Source organism: Camelus bactrianus, chromosome 21 (genome assembly GCF_048773025.1).
Source record: "Camelus bactrianus isolate YW-2024 breed Bactrian camel chromosome 21, ASM4877302v1, whole genome shotgun sequence".
Taxonomy (NCBI): Eukaryota; Metazoa; Chordata; class Mammalia; order Artiodactyla; family Camelidae; genus Camelus; species Camelus bactrianus.
This window is the reverse complement of record NC_133559.1, coordinates 17,043,465-17,065,624: the sequence shown is the minus strand read 5'-3', so window position 1 is coordinate 17,065,624 and position 22,160 is coordinate 17,043,465. Positions and strand designations below refer to the sequence as shown.

The 22,160-nt window shown below is 38.1% G+C and overlaps 1 protein-coding gene across 2 annotated transcripts in view; it reads right to left on the bottom strand.

The window, feature by feature from the left end:
* The window catches only part of TIPRL (TOR signaling pathway regulator), a 28,457-nt gene extending 6,599 nt beyond the window's left edge, over positions 1–21,858 (bottom strand). Inside the window, exons 1-4 of one of the 2 annotated variants that reach the window (XM_045515868.2) lie at positions 21,621–21,858; positions 16,699–16,878; positions 15,912–16,011; positions 8,050–8,181 (exon numbers count right to left, since the gene is read on the bottom strand). In XM_045515868.2, coding sequence (XP_045371824.2) covers positions 8,050–8,181; positions 15,912–16,011; positions 16,699–16,878; positions 21,621–21,724 — 516 coding nt within the window. In that variant the 5' untranslated portion in view covers positions 21,725–21,858. The remainder of the gene's footprint in view (positions 1–8,049; positions 8,182–15,911; positions 16,012–16,698; positions 16,879–21,620) is intronic. The other variant, XM_010953823.3, reaches the window with a different exon arrangement.
* Positions 21,859–22,160: the final 302 nt, after the last annotated feature.

Sequence of the window (22,160 nt, the reverse complement as noted above, 5' to 3'; positions counted from 1 at the left end):
CCATGGCAGCTGAGCCCACAACTTCAGAAAACCCAGCAGCAGCAGGGGAAGCAGCACACGCCAGACTTTGGTCTCCTGACTGTGGCTCTCGGCCACACGTACCTGGGCGGCAGTGGCAACAGACCCTGTCCCTCCAGCTGCTGAGGCACCCACAGCCCTGCCCGCTCCATCCGCAGTGGCAGAGCCCAAGACCCTTACAATACCCAAGATGCTGTCAGCGCCTGCAAAACCCTGTCCTCCTTCCCAATTGTCCCCCTCCTCCCACAGCAGAGCCAATGTCTCAGGCGATCCCAGACCCAAGGGAAGAGCCCACCAGCCCCATGACACAGCAGCTCCAGCAGAAGCAAAGCAGCAACCACCCCAGTGGCACAGAAGTGACAATGAAGGCATAGAGCCATATCTTTAGCAGAGACAGTGGAGGCTGGAAAGCGTCAACTCTCAAATATAACCAGAGGCAGCTCAGGTAAGAGAAACCAAAAATTTGTGTTATGGCGCCACCTACCTCTGAAAACAAAAGAAAGCACTCTGACTTCTGTCTTTTTAAATGCACCAGCAGAGGAACAATTCATAAAGCATCATAAAGAACCACGGTAATATTTATGATACCACAAAAAGAAAACGGCAAGTCTCCAGAAACCAAACTAAAAGTCACAGAATATTAGAATCTAACTGATAGAGAATTCAAAAGAGCTGTCATGTACAAACTCAACAAGATACAAGAAAAATCAGAAAGGCAGTTTGATGAGCTCAGGAATAAAATTAATGAATAGAAGAAATACTTTACTGAAGAGATTGAAACTTTAAAGAACCAAACAGAAATTCTGGAGCTGAAGAACTGATAAAACATGAGATGAAGAATGCATCAGAAGACACTGGAAATAGAGCCAACCATATGGGAGAGAACTAGCAAGCTCAAAGGCAGAAATCGAAAAATGATACAAGTACAAGAGGAAAGAGAAACAAGATATAAAAAAAGTCCATGAAGCTAAAAGAATGCCTAGTCACCTCCATGCAAAGATCTTCTCCAAGACACAACATTAAAATAGCTGAAAGTCAATGACAAAGATTTTTAAAGACAACCATGGGGAAAAGGCTAGTAACTACAAAGGAACCTCCATTAGGCTATCAGCAGATTTCTCAGCAGAAGGTGCAACACACAATACAATGAGAAATCACCTCATACCTGTCAGAATATAGGTATTATCAAAAAGATAAGAAATAACAAGTGTTGGCAAAGATGTGGGGGAAAAGGAACCCTCATATATTCGTTGATGGGGATGTAAATTGGTATAGTCACTATGCAAGACAGTATGAAGATTTCTTTAATGGCTGTCCATTTCTTTAACTGGCTATCCCACTTCTGGCTATTTATTCAAAAACTATGAAAACACTAATCTGAAAAGATATTTGCACCCAACGTGTTCATCACAGCATTATTTACAATAGCCAAGATATAGGAACAACCCAAGTGTCTATCAACGGATGAATGGATAAAGACAATGTGGTATACAGACACAATGGAAAACTACTCAGCCATAAAAAAGATCGAAGCTTGCCATTTGTAACAACACGGATGGACCTTGAGGGCATTATGCTAAGTAAAATAAGTCAGAGGAAGACAAATACCACATGATTTCACTCATATATGGAATATTAAAAACTAACAACAAGGTTCAATAAGCACTCAATGAAAGAAGTAGCTAAGTCTGCTGAAGAAAGTCAGAGAAGGCAATGCTTGAGCTGACCAAGGAAAGAAGAGGTGGGGTGGGAAGAATTTCACAAAGAGGAAACAGCATGTATTTTTAAAAAAGAAAAAAAAAAGGTACTGAGACATGAAACAGTAAGATATACTCAGGGAACTGCCTATTGTTCCAGATAAGCACACTGCAACATTAATGAAGAAAGAAGAAAAAACAAGATAACCCAGTAACATAAGTAGCTTTACTGCCCGGAGGGTCACCAGCCACAGGCCAAGCTCTCCGGCCCTAGGACCTTTCAACACCCTGCTCCCTGACTGGAGCTGTTCTGCTGGCTGACACTTGTCCTTCAGAGCTCAGCATAAATGTCACTTCCACAGTGAGGCCTTTCCTACTGGTCCATAATCATAGTGATTTCTCCTGTTATTTCCTCCCATGGAACTCCAACAGGTGTGCAACTATATTCATTTATGTGTTTACTTCCTTAAAGCCTATTTCCCCTCCATCACTCTGTGATGGTGGAAATATGTGCTTTGCTCATCACTGTGTCCCTACTGCCTAGAAGAGCCCACAGCAGGTGCTCATTAGTTACTGGATGAATGAAATAGAGGCTAGAAGCTCTCTGTTGGAGAAAAGGCTCTGAGTTAAACTATTCTGATGGGATTTTGAGCAAAAGACTTCAAAGCAAGACTTACAATAATGAAGAGCTGGGGAAGAATCTGACTTCCAATAACTTGATTTTGATATCACAACAAACTGACCGGGAAGCACATCAATACCTGACAGAGTGCTGTTTGTAATGATGAGAAAGACTTACTTGCAACATTTCTTGAAATTTCAAAATTAGTTATTAACAGTCATACTGGGAACATGAAGGACATCAAAGTATCATTTCAGCATGGCTCATGGGGAGACTAAGAATAAGGGACCCAAGTTCTAGTCCCAACTCTACAATTCAACTGTGTATTTTAAGGCAATAGTTCTCTCCAAGGGCACATTTGAAAATTTGTGAGGGTATTTTCCATTGTCACAATGATGAGCTGCCAATATTAACATTTAGCAGTTAAAGACCAGAGGCATTAGATGTTCTGTAATGCCCAGAACAACCCTATAAAACAAAGTTCAATCCTGCATCTCACAAAATTTCCAAATATCTCACCTCACATTCAGGTGGGATAAAAAAATGATTTCTAATTATCTGACCTTAGAACCTAGTCCATTTTACATTACAAATACAAAATTCACTCAATTTCCAGGAAGACAATTACCCTTTAGATCAAGGGCAGATTATACTTAGTTTTATTGTTCACCATTTTGAAAAATTCCATCACTGACGGCAGTCCCATTGTGTATCTGAGTCACCGACTGACACCTGGCATCTCTGTCAGCCTACACTTGTACCTGTCACATTCACAGTGATTTGATTCGCAAATGTAAGTACCTGACTACTTATGCAGTCATATTATGCATTTACATATTGATATACCAATCATTTTATTCTAAATTAATTTTTAAATGTCCCTTTTATTTTATATTTAGGACAATATGTAGATTTATTAGAAAGAAGGTGGCTTATATTATCTATGAATTTCTTTCAGGATAGTAAACGGGAGGGGTTGTTTAAAGTATTTGGTTAAAAAAAAAATGAAGCAATGGGCCTGATAAGGTTGAGAACCACCAACTTAGAGCAAGTTATCTAACTATCCAAAGTCTCTTCTTTCATCTACAAAAACAGGGGATGTAAAGAAACAATCTCTTGGGCCCTGTGTCTGCAAAATATGACAATCCTATGGGACTACATGTCCAACAAAAGCTCCCTCTGCACAGGTATTGTAGAATTCTTTACACGTAGAGATGAAAGATATGGCCCTGCCCAGTATACGTGGACTCTAAGCAATACATGGGAGCAGAAGGTGGACAACATTCACTCCTGACTCTACTTAGGATGGAATTAACTACTAGCTGCAACAGAACATCACAGCACTGCCAGTATTTGGTAGATTGGAAATTAATTTTCCTTGAAAGTTAAAAACTAATATTAACGCAAAACTAGCTTCCCTTTAGATTTCTGTTAGAGCACAGTCCTACAAGCTGTAAGTCCTAAAAAGGACAGAAGGTTAAGACACAAAATCCTAACCTAAAAACAAACATTGCTGAGAGGAGCTAATTTAGAAACACAAAAGAAAAATTAATTTCTGAAACACAAAAGAAAAATTAAATATCTTCTAATTAGACATAGGCAATGCCAATCACACAAAGGGAAATTATGAATATTTTTTAATAAAAGGTATCTAGGTTTAGAATGAAAAATTAAAGGTGGAAAAAGCACTTCAAAACTTGAAAAAGTTAAATAAATTAAGAGCAACCTAAATGGCTCCATCCTACCATATCAATAATCTAAAGTATATTAATTTGTTTATATAAGCATCTTCCACATTTCAATAGCGTTTCTTTTCAGAGTGTTTCATAGTTATTATGGAAACTGAAAAAGCAAACATTCATAAGCAATTAGTTTTGCAATTCTAAAACAAGAAGTTTTTTAGCAATTTTCGGGCCAAGGATTAGATACCAAATAAAAGCATATTCCATACTCCTAATCAAACTGTCAGCAATAATAAAAAGAAATAAGGTAGCTCTTAAAAATACATACTTTTTTAAAGAAGGTCCTTGGAAAGTTTGCTAAACTAAAAATAATGGTTTACATTTTATTTGAAAGCAACTGGGGAAAATGTAGACTTTAATTCAGGAAAAGCTCTATGGAAAAGGCCAATTAAACAACCTCCTTAAGTGAGTTTTAAATGGAAAGTACTTAGCAACAACTTTGGAAATGACCTTGATACTTCATTCTCTGGTAGTAGCCAGTAGTAGGACAGCCTGAAGCAATTAGCAACATTCACAAATGACCAGCTTAGAAAATACATCAATGTCACTGTGTTCTATCATCAGGCTGGAAAATTTACACACCTAAAACTCAGATCAAGGACCACCTCCTCTAAAAAGCCTTTTCCGACCTATTCCCTCCACTTCCACATCTGTCTGTCCATCTTCCTAGTCAACAAATACACAGCAAATGTACAATATATTGTCCTGTAGTGTTAAAGACAACTAAATCTCTAATGCATCTGAGTCACTCTGATAAAATTCCAGGTTTGGGAATCACCAGCATAAAGGCAGACTTACCTACATCCTGTTCCCCTTTCCTCCTGTCACCATAGAAGCGGCATCTCTTTCTCCTGTCTAGGCTAATCCTTCTACTCATTATCTATCTAGATCCTAGAAGATTCCTATGAACAAGAGCAGAAAGACAAACTGATCCACTGGATGACTGATCTTGGGCAAGTGACTTACGATCTCTGAGAATAAGGATATGAAAATATTCACTGCATAGAATTTTTGTGAGGATTAAGTGAGATAATACAGATAATTATCTAGCATGGTGTCTGAGATAACAGAAAATTTTATACTAGTCTCTCTGCCCCTTGTTCCTGACACAGGACGTCTGAAACCCTTATAAATTCCTAAGTGGTAAGAGCACTAGGAGCATCTTTTGTTCTAATGAGGCCACTCTGGGTGGGCTCCTGGATGGCTCCCAAAAAGACTAAGCCATGATTATACGCTTGGAATTTCCAGTCCCACTCCAATTCTCCAGAGAAAGGAGAAGGGCTGGAAATGGAGTTAATTATTGATCATGTCTATGTAAGGAAGCCTCTATAACATCCCAACAGCATGGGATTCGGAGAGTCTCCAGGCTGGTGTACACACCCACATACTGGAAGGATAATGCACCCCAACTCCATGGGGACAGAAGCTCCTGGGCTTAGGACCCTCCCAGACTTCACCCTATATCTCTCTCCATCTGTATCCTTTATTATATCCTTTAATAAACTGGAAAACATAAGTGTTTCCCTGAGTTCTACAACCTTTTCTAGCACATAATCAAATCTAAGGAGGAACCTCCAATTTGCAGCCGAGTCAGACAGAGATTCTGGGGAATCTGGGGACCTACTGTGTGTGATTGCCATCTGAAGTGGGGAGGGCAGTCTCAGGGGACTGAACTCTTCATCTGTGGGATCCGACGCTACTTCCAGGTATATAATATCAGAACTGGGTTAAACTGTGGGACATTTAGCTGCTATCGCAGAATTGCTTGTGTGGGGAAAACATCATACACATCCGGTATCAGAAGTGTTGTGTGATAGTAGTGTGAAAGCAAAGGAGAAACACAGAAGACTGGAGTTTTTCCTATCAGTCTCACATACAGCAAAGGCTCAAAGTCTTCCTCTTTCTCCCGTACTCACCTGCAGAAACTTCACTCCATCCATTTTCACCCCTTTCTCTGTAAGTGACTCCTTGTGAGTACGTAAACATGCTAAAGTCTTCCCCATATTTAAAAAAACAAAACACACACACACACCTCTGTCAACCCCATGTGCTCAGTCACATCTGTTTCTTCTCCTATACCAGGAAGCTTTAGGAAAGTTTGGTTGATGTCTACACTTTCCGTCTCCACCTCCACATCTTACATTTACACCCTTTGCAGGTAACTTACACTGTGCCAAGGTAAATAATATCCTAGTTGCTAAAACCAACAAACAATTTTCTTACTCTCATGGACATCGCCCCATTCTAAGCTTATAAGATCTCTTTTCAGCATGATACTGACCTTCATGCCATCCTTCTTGGAAAGTCCTACTCCCTTTGCTTCCCAGGCATCACATTTCTGGTTTCTCACCTACATCCATTTTTACCAGGCTAGTCTTTGCTTCTATAGAAGAGAACTTCATTTGTCCACACCCCATTGCCTCTAAACCAGAAATTATGGCATTTATTTTATTTACAGAAACATCTGTTACAGTCTTAGAAAGAAATCAACCTGGAAATTCACTATTCTAATGAAATGCTTCCAGGCATTCTTAAAATGGAATCTTATCACAAAACTTTTAAAAAGTTACACTAGGTAAGAAGGAAGAACATTTTAAAATGATGTTACCCTTCAGTTTAAGACTCACTGTTTATTCTGGTACACACACAATACATTTATGCGCATACCCTCTCCAACTTCCTCAACCACAAAAACATGTGTTCCCACATACCTACCCACTTGTATACATCACAGAATATCCCCCCACTTGGATACAAATGCACCCCCAGATATGCAAACTCATAATGAACAGTCAGCACAGTCAGTTCCATAGGTAGGTAGACAAGCAGAAAGGTACATGACTGGATGAGCTGGAGGATGAACAAATCTAAGTCACAAAAGATAAATTTGGGGAAAGTTATAGGTGAACAAGGGAATAAGTTAAGCATCTAATGCTAGAATAGTGACATATATCAGATGGTGCAAAGAAACCTTTGTTGCTAGTGTCACAACTTAGAGAAACTAACTTCTGGGGCCTCATCTGTAAAACAGAGGCTAGAATAAATGATTCGGTAAAAATTCATTACAATTCCAAAATTCTATGATTCTACAAAAAAAACTGGCTTTAAAACAAATTTATTGCTGATTTTGACTTACAGTTTTCATTGTTTATTATTATTTAAATCACAATTTCCATACTCACTATGCAGCAAGGACAAGGTCTGATGTGGGGCCCTTATCTTTGATAGTCCTAATGATAAGTGCTATCATTCAGGGGTTAAAAAAAAGTACTCAGAGGGGTACGGAAAAGGGATATTTGACTCTGCCTCAGGGAGCTGTGGTAGGCATTGCAAAGGAGGTGATATTTTAGCTGAAGGATAAGGCATTTAATAAAAAGTTTCAGTTGAAGTTTTTCTGGAAAGTGAAGGAAACCCAATTATAACCTAACAGTAAACAAATAACATTAGACTGCTAGGAGTCTATTTATTTTCCTTTTTAAGCAGGTTCCACTGGAAGTAGTTTGTCCTCTGCTGGTGGAAAGGAATACAAAACAAGAAGGGAATTAACACTTTCATTTGTTTCCCACTTCTGTGCTGGAGACTGAAGTTCTGTTTAATGGAACACTGAAATCTGACACATGGGCCACTTTTTAAAGTGATATCCCCTGTGCTGCCTGCAGATCCTTTCAATATCATTTTTAATTCAGAATGTGAAAATTAAAGCATAATTTTCATTCAGATTAAATAATAAACAGAAAACCAACAAAGTAGCCAAACAGGTCTATGAAGAAAAAAAAATGCTTTGCTAAACTGAAGTCTTAACAGTATACTAAGACTTTGTGAATTTTATAATGGATGTTAATAAGATGTATTCTACACCCAAGTGAAACTTTACATGGCATTATGACAAGAAGTGGGATTCGAAGTCAGTCTTATATTCCTGACCAGTGGTAAGAATGGAAGAAAGAAGTTAATTTAACTTCATACTCACAATTTTCACACTTAGACTTGAAACTCCATGATCGTGAAGTTCATCCTCAAACAGGAGAACTTCTTCAAAAAACTTAATCTGTTCTCTGGCTTTCAGTTTCTCTGTATCTATATGATCTGTCGTAGGTACAACCTGAAAGAAAAAATTTAAGAAGGGGCACATTAAAAAAAAAAATTTAAGGAGCTAGAAAAGTAGGAAAGCAGTTTTCCTACCAGCCTTTTCTGCATAGTCAGAGCACAGGGTTCTAAATCTAGGTGTCATCAGCAGACAAGAAAGTTGAAATATATGCCTTGTCCCCGAAAAACCTAAGATGGCTGATACTATAGCTTTACAAAACACAAAGTCAAAATTCAACATCTTTCATGTTAAAATCATTAAAGAGACCACATTAAAATCAAGTACTCTATTGTCACCATGAGAAAATTAACCATCTGAAAATTAGTCAATGTAATTAATTATTACTATCACAGAAGTTCAAAGCAGTTTCATGCTGAAATGCAAATCAAAACTACAATGAGGTTATCACCTCACACCAGTCAGAACGGCCATCATTAAAAAGCCCAGAAACAATAAATGCTGGAGAGGGTGTGGAGAAAAAGGACCCCTCCTACACTGTTGATGGGAATGTAGTTTGGTGCAGCTGTTATGTAAAACAGTATGGAGATTCCTCAAAAGACTGAAAACAGACTTACCATATGATCCAGCAATCCCACTCCTGGGCTTATATCCAGAGGAAACCTTAATTCAAAAAGATACATGCACCCCAATGTTCATAGCAGCACTATTTACAATGGCCAAGACATGGAAACAACCTGAATGTCCATCAACAGATGACTGCAAAAGGAAGATGTGGTATATTTATATGGAGTACTACTCAGCCATAAAAATAATGCCATTTTGCAGCAACATGGATGGGCCTGAAGATTGCCATTCTAAATGAAGTAAGCCAGAAAGACAAAGAAAAACATTGTATGATATCATTTATATGTGGAATCTTAAAAAAAAACAAAACAAAACAAGAGCTTATTTATAAAACAGAAACAGACTCACAGACATAGAAAATAAACTTGTGGTTAAAGGGGGTGGGGAGGTGGAAGGGGGTGGAAAGGAATAAACTGGGAGTTTGAGATTTGCAGATACTAACTACTATATATAAAATAGATAAACAACAAGTTTATACTGTATAGCACAGGGATCTATACTTAATATCTTGCAGGAACTTATGGTGAAAAAGAATATGAAAACGAATATATGTATGTGCACATATGACTGAAACATTATGCTGTACCCCAGAAATTGACACATTGTAAACTGACTGTACTTCAATAAAAATACATATTTACAAAAAGCAGTTTCATGCTGTAAAAAATCTTTTAGGACATTCATTTGGAACTTAAAAAAATTTTCCCATTAGAATGACATTATATATTTTTAATTCCCCAACCTAACAAATAAAATAAAGTGTTTTAAATAATGATGTAAATAAGAACTTTTAGAGAAATTTTGAGGGGAAACTCCTAGCATTCCTAAGGGCTTTAGAGGATACTGGCAATTTTTCAATGTATTACTTTGCAGCTCCCAGACACATATTTACATAACCCAACAAAAGCAGCAACAGTCTCAAGGTTGGTCACATCAGTAGCTCACTAAATGCAAATGTCTCCTAGTGGTAATGTGAAAGTATGATTTGTGATATCATTCTTTACTATATCCAATTTCACTACAAAATGTTCAGCTTTTCTATTCTTTAACATAGTTGTATCATAAATAAACAACAATGCTTGTTAAACCATGAGTGTTCAGTAAATGGTAGCCATTATTACACTTCACTTAGTAGCTGTGATTAGATCATGTGTTTGACTCAGGGAAAGAATTAAGACATGGAGAGTAGTTTGAGAAAACTGGGCAAGAATTAGAAGAATATGATAATTGGATGTTCAAGAGATTACACAGATTTTGTGGGAAAATGGTCTAAGAGAGTATTGAGTGATTTGGGAGGAGGGTGGGTGGCTGCTATGAAAGAAACTAGCAGCTTGTATATGATTCCCAAGAGGTTAAAAAAAAATGTCCATAGTTCCTGCACTTTCACCTACATTTTAGATAACACTTTAGCCCTCGGCAACTGTATTCCAACATGTACTTGGAGCAGACATGAGACCACAAGTGAAGCTGCCACTGGGAGGGGAAGGAAGGTGAGGGGTAGGGTTAGGGCAGCATATAGCCAGCCCCCCACATCACTGGCATGTTTGTGATCTGTTTAAGACCAAAGTTGGTGCCTCTAGGATTGCCTAAGGGCATAAAACTTCCGATAGTACTAAATAAACACAGCTTCTGAATTCCTTATTTTTTATTTAGTTTTAGTTCAAAGGAACACATTTGAAAGATCCTCCTTATAGACACACCTGACTTCCAAAAAATTAATCATTACATGATTTTCTCATTAGTAAATGGCTACTTCACTAATATGTCGTATGTGCCTTCAGCAGGTGGCTGGTGAACATGAATCTATCAGTTTTGCCATTTACTTGTTCTTATAAAATGTTTGAAAGAAAAAGAAAAAATAATTAGATAACACATGGATTAGGAAAATTCATTATATTTAGCTCATCTGTATACTATCTTTTTCATTTACAAGGATAATTATGTATAAAGTTTATATTTCTCATCCATCTCTCTTCCTCAACTCCACTTATCTCCTCCCTGAACTAGAGCATCTGAAAAGGGGAAAAAACAAACATAAAAGCAAAAAAAAAAAAACAGTTAAACTTAAGACACACTGAAAACTTTTAGCTTCCATCATTGTCAAAATTAGTAACCTGGACAAACCCTCCTGCTGAAGACAATTTTTAAATGCTGGATGGAAAAACAAAAACTTCTTAAAAGCATCATATAGCTAAGGCACTGAAGAATGACTGGACTGCGATCTGGAAGAGGACTGGAGCCCAGAAAAGTGAAAGTGAGCCTACAGTTGGCTGGCTTTGGCCTTGAAGCATCAGCCAAGGGCTGGTGCGAACGAGAGGCTGGGCTCTGCTAGCTTTTGCTGCCACCACTGCTCAGTGTTCACTAAGGGCAAAGACCTTGGAGAATTCCCTGTCCCACTCTCAATTTGGGGATGACACTCTAAAGTACTTCACCAGTTTCACACCTTCTTATATTAGAGGCCTACTAAACCACAAATCTGGTTCCAGACTGGAGGTTAGCAAACTAAGACTTCCAGGCCAAATGTGGCCCCACCTATTTTTGTATGAACTGAAAGCTGAGAATCGTTTTTATATTTCTCAAATGATTGGGGGGAAATTTTTCAAATAATATTTTATGACACACAAAAATCACATGAAACTTAAATTGCCATGTCCATAAATAAAATTTTACTGAAACACAGCTGTGCCCATTCGTATGCATATAGTCTGTGTCTGCTTTCAGCTACAACAGCACAGATGAATAACTACAACATAAACACTATGGTCCTCAAAGCCTGCAACATTTACTATCTGGTCCTGTACAGAAGAAGTTTGCAGACCTATGCCCCTGACTATGAATGTCCTCAAGTGCCTCTCAAAAATACACAAAAATCCTCTCTGCAGGAAACCAGCATCATCCTGGGGTTCAAAGGAAAATAAGAAGGCATATTAGGAGCCTAGACACCATAAACCAGAACCAACAGAAATAACAAGACAATAAAAGACAGTATTGAAAATATGAGGCCCAAGCTGTAAAACAACAACACGCACTAGTTTCAAGGAAATAAAAGCTAAGGTTGAAAATTTCAAAAGGTACTAGGGAATATTTTCTTAGAAGCATTATGATCAGGAAAGCTCCTGCTGGGGGGTGCTTGCAATGTTCTATTTTTCTTCCCGGGTGGTTACATTTCACAATTCATTAAACTGTACCTTCATGTTTTACCAACTTTTCGAAGTTATTTCACAATTTTTAAAAGGCTTAAAAAATACATGGAGCAATACAAATATTCTTGATACCTTACAAGGAAAAGGAGTCTTGGTCACATCTTTCAAATGGAACTATCCTCATATCATATGGAGGCTTATCATAAGGAAACTACCTGATATAAATATTTTTAAATTTATCATATAAAGTTAATTAACAACAAATGCTAAGAATCCTATGTCACATTTCCTTTTAAAAAATTACTGAAAACAGAGTGTGTGTGTGGGCATACACATCCTATTAGGAACATAAAGTGAAATTGCTGTGTTTTATAATTACTTCTTTCTTTAAAAAAAAAATGGAGATACAACTCCCATACTATATAATTCACTTTTTAAAGTGTACAATTTAGTGGTTTTTAGTATATTCACAAGACTGTACAGTCATCACCATTATCTAAACTCAAAAAGAAACCACCATACCCATTAGCAGTCACTCTCCACCCTCCCTTCCCCTTGCGCCTGGAAGCCAGTATCCTAATTTCTAGTTCTATAGATTTGCCTGTTCTGCAAATCATTCTGGAATCATATTCATGCACCTTTTTTGTCCGGCTTCTTTCACTTAGCATAATGTTTCCAAGGTTGTAGCATATATTGGTGCTTCGCTCCTTTTTCAAGACTAAATAATATTCCACTATCTAGATACCTGTTACGTTTATCCACCAATGAACATCTGAGTGGCTTCCACATTTTAACTATTACAAATAATGTAGCTATCAACATTCATGTATAAGTTTTTAGGTGTATATATATATATATATATACTTAGGGAGTGTTATTGCTGGGTTATATGGTAACCATATTTAACTTTTTTTTTTAATTGCTGGCAAAAAAAATACATAACAAGAAATCTACCATCTTAAACTTTTTAAGTGTACAGTTCAGTAGTGTTAACTATATTCACACCGTGGTCAGATCTCTAAAGCTTTTTCATCTTGCAAAATTGGAACAGTATCAGAATTATTAACCTGTACTTGTGAAAAACAACTATCAACTAGCATACAGTACTTACACGTAGTTCTTTTTGCCTGTCATCTTACAAACTCCATTCATTTCATTTCCAGTGTTTATGTCAGCATATTTCCCCCCTAAATTTACTTTTAAAGGCTCAAAATATTAAAGATGATATGCAAATGGCCAATAAGCATATGAAAAGATGCTCAACATCACTGATCATTAGGGAAACGCATATCAAAACCTCTTATACACTGTTGATGGGAATGTAAAATGGTGCAGCACTGTGAAAAACAGTATGGAGGTTCCTCAAAGAATTCAAAATAAATTTTTCATATGATCCAGCAATTCCCCTTCTGAGTATATACCCAAAAGAACTGAAAGCAGAATTTTGAAGAGATATTTGTACACCTGTGTTCACTGCAGCACAGCCAAGAGATAGAAGCAACCCAAATGCTCATTGACAAATGAACGGAAAAACAAAATGTGGTATATACAGGCAATGGAATATTACTCAGCCCTAAAAAGGAGTTATGTGGGGTTTTTTATCACAATGGAAAAAAAAAAGGAAAAAAGAAAGCTTAAGACACTGAATCACACTGAATGTGTTGTGCAAATGTTCCAGCGTGCTTTAAAAAAAAAGCTTTTCTAAATGCATGGACACTAAGCATGTTTTATTCCTAAAAAGCAGAAAAATAGGAGAGACAGTCTTCCACTTCTATTCTCCTATAGAGTCAATTTATTTATATAATAGGAAGGAAGAAAACAGCCAAATGCTGATAGGTTACTATTGCCCAGGTACGTATTAGGCATTTAACCTGTTTTCTTGTAACATTCTTATACTATAATCTTATGAGAAGTGCCTATGGCGGCCCAGACGATAAATGGCAAGGCTGGGTATGAATCCAGCCAGGTCACTACAACTCTGTGACTGGCTCTTTTCTCTTACACCATGCTACAACTCAGAGTAATAGGTTAAACGATTGAGAAGATTAAGAAAACATTACACACACACACACACACACACACACACACACACACACACACACACACAACAGCCCCCAGCAACCAAAAAGCAAGAATTTAAGGACAAAGGAAAGGCCTCATTCTCTGATATTCTTACTGTACATATAAAATACATTTTCCTTCACAGGCATACACACCCTATACATACCAGGGCTTCTGAATAGTGTTTTGAGGAAGAACTGAAGGATTAAATAATTTTCAATCCCAAGTAATATTATAGTTCAAAAAAACCCTTAAGTATCGGGGGAAAAAAGGTAAATGTGAAAAATTTCTTATGAAATTGATCTTCCACGTGTAACAAATGTGGTTAACAATAAACTATAGCATTGGTGTTATGTCACTAAGAGATGCATACTTTATGATCTTGAACCCATTTCTTCATCTACAAAATGATAATAATAATGCCTATCCTACAAGGTTATTTTGAGGATTAAGCAACAAAATCCTAACAATTTTGCCTGGAAAATGGTCACTCCATTTTTTTAAGGCAATGAAGGAACATATTCATCAACTCTGTTTAGACCATAAAGGAAGAGTAAATACTACTTAAACAATATGACAACTTTTATTCTTGGTATTTCAATAATATTAACTTAGTCCCCTTGGTATTAGGGATATGATATTATCATAATAAAGGCAGCTGCCATATATTGAGATCCTCTTGTGTTGACACTGTACTCTAAACACTTAACACATATAATTTTATTTACCATCTCAGCTGATCTTATCCCAAGTTTACCAAAGTGAGAAACAAGGCTTAACAAAGATTAAATTGCTTTTCCAAGCTGTTAGGTGATGGTGCTGGAATTTGAACACAGGTCCACCAAAGCCTGAGCTCCTCACCACTAGTGAGTGGTTTATCACGTTGACATTTGTCAGCAACACCTCAGAACAAGTTACACAACAGGCTGAAGTGTCAATAAAGAGTACTGAGCACACGCCTGTCACCTCCTACTACTCTCACAGTCCCCGCCTCTCCTGCTGTGGATCCTGCTCCTTGGTCACAGCTAATGCTACTTCCTAGCCTCCAGGAGGCTTTCTGTAAGTCAGCCCACAAGGTAAGCCATCAGCATTACTGTACAGGGTTAAAACAAGCTCCCACTTCCTCACTCCTTACAATGAAATATCAGATGGCCTACACACTCTGCAAAGTTTTTCAATCAGGAGTGAAAAGAGAAATTAATCTATGAAGTACTAACAGACTGCAATAACCTTCCTCCTGCACTAGACTGTAATGGAGGGACTTCTGTCTGTTCTCTGCCACGTCCATGGCTCCACATATAAGAACTATCAACTCCCCTTCCTAGTGTCATTACCATGAAGTGAATCTCTAGCTAAGCAGGGTTTACACAGACACAACTGAACATTAACACAGAGCTTCAGATTTTATTAACAGCTTTCCTATAGATTATCTCATACCAAAACTCTGCTGTGAGGTAGATATTTCTGTTTATCCAACTTACTGATAAAACAGAATCAGACAGATTAAGTAACTTGCTTAAAGTCATACCAGGTTCACACATAGCGCAGGCGAGACAAAAACCTAAGTTGTCTGACCAGAAGTCCTACCTGCCCACATTATCTTTATCTGTAAAATTGTAAGCTACTAGCTAGCCGGTTCTGTCTAAATCACCTAACATATTACACCAAAACCAGATATAAATATTAATGCTTCTTGACAGTGATAATGATAACATTAAGGCAGTCTGCCATTGCTCCCAATCACATTTTTAATAAAAATTGTTCCACTACGGCCTTCCTTTATTTTGTGCTGATAATCAACAGGCAAGATCCCTTCACATTAGGTTCTGAAGCCTCCCACAACACAAAGTATGCAGCATGAAAGCAGCCGGAAAAAACAACCCATTGCTAGAAAGTTCTCACTCTCAGACTGTCCAAGACCATTAATGACTCATAAAAACAAAAAATAAGATTTACCTTTAACTTAAGTGATTCTCCAAGTAATGTTCCCTTGTAATCTGTTGTATAGGTCCAATCATACGGTTTAATAACCTCCTTGGAGTGTTCACCGTCCGTCCTCAAATACCAAAATGAGAAGGATCAGGTTCAGTGATGCAGAATACAGATCATCTGTATACATGTAACACACCAAATGACATTCTACAAATAATATAAAATATCCTACTAAAGACATATGCTTGTCATAATTCACTTATACAAGATCTTTATTAGTTTTTTTGGACATTTATTGTTATTTAATTTGTCATATACTAATGTAGTCTCTCCAACTAGTCTGTACAGTGCCTGAGGACATGGTTTAAAGGCTTACACTTTTTTCAAAGAATCTACTACATACTAGGCACAAAGTAAATAACTGCTGATCTGATTATAAAAGAAAACACATTTTTCTTAATTTCAATGCTTCTCAAATTTTCAATGCAAATCGCAAGTAAACATTTTTCTTCAAAAACAGGAACATTAAAGTACACAGTGTAATGCCTCTTCACTAAAGAACACTGAAAGCTCAAAAAAGTAAGCACTACATAGCTCAACTCAATTGTAATTCAGTTTAATTGAAGAAGTATTCAAGAGTGGGGTAACTAATCTCTATTTTATGGATGAGAAAAACAAACTCTAGAATGATCCAACCATCAAGTTTAATAATAATATCAGTCCTTCATTCTAATAAAACACACATGTCACAACTGAATATCTGTTCAACTCTTTTCTTTTTTGTTTAACCTTTAACTGCTTAGATTCTCACCTGCTTTCCTGCCACTCTTCAGCACAGGCTACTTTAAGCATTCCTTGGTAGTTGTTCACACATCTTAATGCATCTGTAGCATTGAACTCAATCCCAAAGCCAGAACCATGCTGGATCCTTAAAACGTTGTCTCCAAACATCATTTCAGGGAGAGATGGCATATGCAATTCATCAGCTAACCTATGCAGAACCAAAAGTTAGCAGGATTATTTTACATCACTGTTGGTTGGCACTTTTGTTTCCTTTTGATCCCCACAGAATACCTCCTACTCCTAAATGAGTTAACTAATAAATGTTTTAATAACATGATAGATTTGTAAAGTTTATAAATGCTTTCATCATCCATTCTCTCTTATAACCCTTGGTATGAAGATTTTAAAGTGGCTGCTAGTTACTTCAAAAAAAGTAGCTCCTCGCACAGGTTGCCATGCCTTATGACCCTATCCCCTCAGTTATGACCAGGACTTTCAATTTAGAGATGAAAGTTCAGCTTCTCAACCAAAGGCAATTATCTACGTGTTGGCAGGAGCCCCTGAATTTTAGCCTGAGAACTCTGCCCAATACAATCATGCCAAATTGAATAATGGCCAATTAAACTTACTCTGATCTCTCTTTTCATAAGTCTGAATGACAGTTAAATGAAGCACAGACCAAGAGACATGGCATGACATAGAGCCATGAGGTAAAAAGGAAGAGAGAGCAAAAATTTTAAGTAACAGCAGAGAAGCAGACAGAGCAAAGCAGAGACTGAGAAATAAGACTAAGAAATAAGTCTCTAAGAGTAGAGACTTCTATAGTAGTTGGGGCCACAAGAACTGCTGTTCATTTTCTGAGCTAATTCCTGCATTTAATTATGTCCTCATGTACTATTAAATTCTCACACCTTGAGGCAAGCTGGGAGGGTCTCCATTCCTTGCAACCTGAAAGCATAATTAACACAGAAGTTCCATGGAAGTGACTTTCCAGTTAACTTACGTACCATTTTTTTTTTATTTTATTGACTGGAAAACTTTCAAAATGTATTACAGACTTCTCTGTGTTCTTACACAGAAAATACAAAGTGCTATTTTACCTTTTCTTGATGATCAGAGATCATTACATTTAACAATCTTGTCAGACAATGTCTTCAAGTTCAATTGAGTATCTTTATCTCCAGCTGCTCTAGACACACCCTCATCCCATTTTATTTGACTTCTAATCTAACATAGGCTGGAAAAGCAAACAATCACATTTCTTAAAATTGCATAATGAGTAAACAGAGAACATGAAAAACAATAATAATTCATTTACTAGGGCAAAGAGACTGTAGGGAACCTTTTTCCTTCCTTACATTTCCAGTATAGTTATAATCATAAAATAGACAAAGAGTCAAAAGTTTAAATATGCTTTGAGTGAAGTTCTACGGGAGTCTGAACAAAGTACAGGATTCTAGTGCAACTGATCTATGATAGCTACTGAAGCAGATTCAAAGGCTTTCTTTTCCTTTTTCTTTTCTAAGATTTCTAGATTTTTGAACAGCTACATAGCTATACTTGTTAGGTAAGGTAAAATACTTTATTAAAGAATATATTCTTATATAAAGCTAACAAAGGATCTATGCGTATCCCAGGACCACAGTTATCCTCTTTCCAATTGCTTTAAATGTATTTCCAATCAGACACACCCATCTAGCCTTGTACATATATTAAAAACAAGCAAAAAAACCTGCATAAACCAATTAAAATATTTAAGCTTTAAATGGAAAAATATATTGATTCTTATTAGAAACATCTATTTCATTCTTGGGTCATCAAAGCCACACAACTTTCAAGAATAAAGATGAATTCCAATTCCATTATGACGGCCCAGGAGAGGACTTAAAGCACCATAAGCCCATGTTTCCATAAGCTTCCTATCCTGGTGAAATTTTTGTTCTAACACAACAATTATATTAATTATAGCCATGAAGAAAAGATAGTAGTTGAAGATCCTGTTTCTTCTAGGTAAACACAATTTCCAGTAAAATTCTTAACTTGTTGCACGTTTAAAAAGGTGGTGATAAAGAAAGCAGAAGCACCCACACTGATGAGGGAAACCAGCACGTGCTCACCAGGATTTTGATTGCATCAATTTACATTTCACCCTGGGGCAAAAATTAAGAACGAAGTACCAAGACTTTAATCAAATTTATATTCTTTGACTCAAAGTATCAGCTTTGGGAAATCTGTAATAAAGAAATAATCTCCTATCTTCCCCTCTGAAAAAAAATTAAAAAGAAAAAAGAAAAAATCTCCAATGCAGGAAAAAAACACAACTATACACATTAATACTCATAATCATCTTATTTTTAATAGTTAAAAAGAAATACTCTGAATGTCTAATTATAAGGAAATAAATGGTTATGTAAACTATAGTATATCTGTATGAAATATTATGAATCATTAAAAATGTTTAAAGGGAGGATATAATAATGTAGAAAAATGCTTATGATACAACAGTAAAGAAAAAAAACAGACACACTCTATGTTTATTACACCTGTGTGTTTATGTATATGTGCACATATCAGTGATCTAACATTTTAAGTTGCACATCTTTAGGATGATATCTAATAACTTTAAATTTCATTATAAATTTACATTTATTTTTTGTTATTAGGAAATAAAAAATATTAAAATCGAAAGATTGACACTACCATGCAAATGTCCATAAACAGATAAATGGATAAAGAAAACGTGGTTTATACATATGATGGAATACTATGCAGCCTTAAAAAAGAAGGAAATTCTGCAGTATGTGACAATACAGATGAACCTTTAGGACATTATCCTAAGTTAAATAAACCAGTCACAGAAAGACAGATACCACATGATTTCGCCTATATGACATATCCAAAATAGTCAAATTAATAGAATCAAAGAGTGAAATGGTGCTAAAGGGAAGCAAGAAATGAGTTATTAATCAACAGACATAAAGTTTCAGTCAAGCAAGATAAGCTCTAGAAATCTACTGCACAACTCTTTACCTACAGTCAGTAATAATGTACACTTACAACCTTGTTAGGAGGGTAGAGCTCATGTTAAGTGTTCTTAACACAATAAAACAAAATACCTTAGGGCAAGGTATCATGGAAAAATTTAGGATGGGGGAGGATAAGCCTTTCTTTCGTCATAAGAAAGGAGGACTAAGTACACTCAGGTAGATCTATTTTAGAAATAATAAAGAGACTGAAGATCTGGAATTTGATTCCTTTAAACCTCTCCATGCATCTAACACCTCCTGGAGAGGTGCAAGTAAATTGTACAGGTAACCACAATTTGAAGCTGACTATTTTATATACAGTACAATTATATACAGTGCAATATGTAACAGAGAAAGTTATAAGGAGAGGAAAACTGAATAACTCCTCAATCTGTGGTGAAATAAAGGGATTTTTTTCCCCTTTCTGTATTTTCTTAATTTTTAGTGACTCTGCAAGAATGTCACTTTTTTGATTTTTAAATTAGGAAGTTCATCATCCTTTCATGACTCTCCTCTCTTCCTTGGTCACTAACCTCTGCCTAAATCTTAAAATACCAGTGCTTCCTAGGGTTCCATCTCATGACCTTTCCCTTTTCTTCTGGATAACTTCTAGATGATCTTAATTAACTCCCAAGGTTCCACGTATCAACTATAAACTGAAGGTTCCCAAATGTAAATCCACAGACAAGTTACCTTTTTTAAGGTCCAAGTTAGATATATCCAAATCTCCAGTTTATAACCCAGATACAACTCATATTTCAACAAACTAAACTCATCCTCTATCCAACACCTGCCCCCAGTCTGCTCCTCCTCCTGGGTTCCCCACCTTATCCAACCGCAATGCTTTCCATACAATAGCCGAAGTCAGAAATACTGCCAATAGTATAGATTCCTCCTTTTTCCTTCCTCCTCCTTATCCAGTCCTGCAGCCCTCCAATCCATTCTCCAAATCATCCCCAGAGAAATCTTTCTGAGTGTACATCTTATAATGTCGCTCCTTTCTATAAAATGACACCCTGTGGCAGTCATATAAAATTCAAAATTCCTTGGCCTAGCATAAAAGTTCTCTCAGTGGTATCTCCACTCCCCAGGGGCCTACCTGACTTGCTTATCATCACTATAATACTCCCCCTCTGATACCTCACGCTCCAATCACACAGAAACAGTTCTCCAAGGCTCCCACCCACTCTCTCTGACCTCCCAGCTTGACACGTACCCCCTGACCCCCTCCCCCTAAAACTTTGTCAAGATTCAGTTCAGGCATCACAAACGCATCACAGCTGTCACTCTCCCTGGCCTTCCGGCTTTACACATGTCCCCACTACCACCCCATCCTACCGACTTTATCAAGATCCAGTTCAGTCATCCCAATTTCCCGGACGCCTTGTTCCCCTAAACAATCTCAAATAACCCTGCACATACACGTCTATCAATTCACACAATATTGTAATTGTCTGTCTCTCTCAGAAGACTGAATTCTTGAGGCTATCTTTCGTCTTCTGCATCTCAAATGCCTGGCACAGCACCAGACATGCTAAAAACCAAGCCTTTATATCATCACCGTTATTACCCCCCCCCCCAAAAACCCCACAGGTCAGAGACATCCAGAAAGAAAGAGTCTAAAGGTGGCGCAGGTTGGGGCAGGTAGAGACCCAACGGGAGGGCAAAGTTCACAGGAAGAGTCACGCTCTGCTCAAACCCAGGCGGAGTGACAATTTCACGAAGGCTGTTCCTGAAGAACCCGAATCGAAGGACAGGCGGTGGTAACAGGAATATTCCCTGGTGTTGTCATTCAAAGGTCCGGTCCGGAGGGACCCAGCCTCAGTCCCAGAAGGGCTGGGGCTGCGCGGAGCTCGCCCTGCCTCCCGCCCAGGCCCAGCTCCCCGGCCCGCGCCCGCGCCCGATCCCAGCCCCGGAGCCTCACTTCTCCACATCCGCTGACTTCATGATGTGGGTCTTGGACGCCGTCAGCTTCCAGGGCCCGAAGGAGAAGTCCTGGTGGCTGCTCTGGAAGCCGTGGATCATCATGGCCGCGACGGGGCCCGCGTGGGCCACAGGGAACAGACTGAAGCAGCGGCGGCAGCGCCAGCGGCGGCCGACACCGGTCCCTCCGCCTCCCTCCGGCCCAGCCCCCTCGGCTTCCGAGCCGTTACCATGCCCGGCCCCGCCCCGCCCCGCCCCCTGCCGGCCGACCCGGACGCGGGCCCTCCTTTCCGCCTTCTTCTCCGCCCCTCGGCCTTTTGCTTCCGGGCCCAGTTGCCAATATTGCGTGACCCACGTCTTACGTCACGACGCACCAGAGTAAAGGAGGGGAGAAGTTGCTGTGGGCGAGGCTTCCGCAGCAGAGGGTGTGGTCAGGGGCGCACCGCCCCCTGAACTTACTGGATGGCGCGGCATTTTAACGGACTCCAGTGTTGGAGAAGGTGAGTCCCACGTGGTCGGTATGGACCTTACAAAGCAGTGA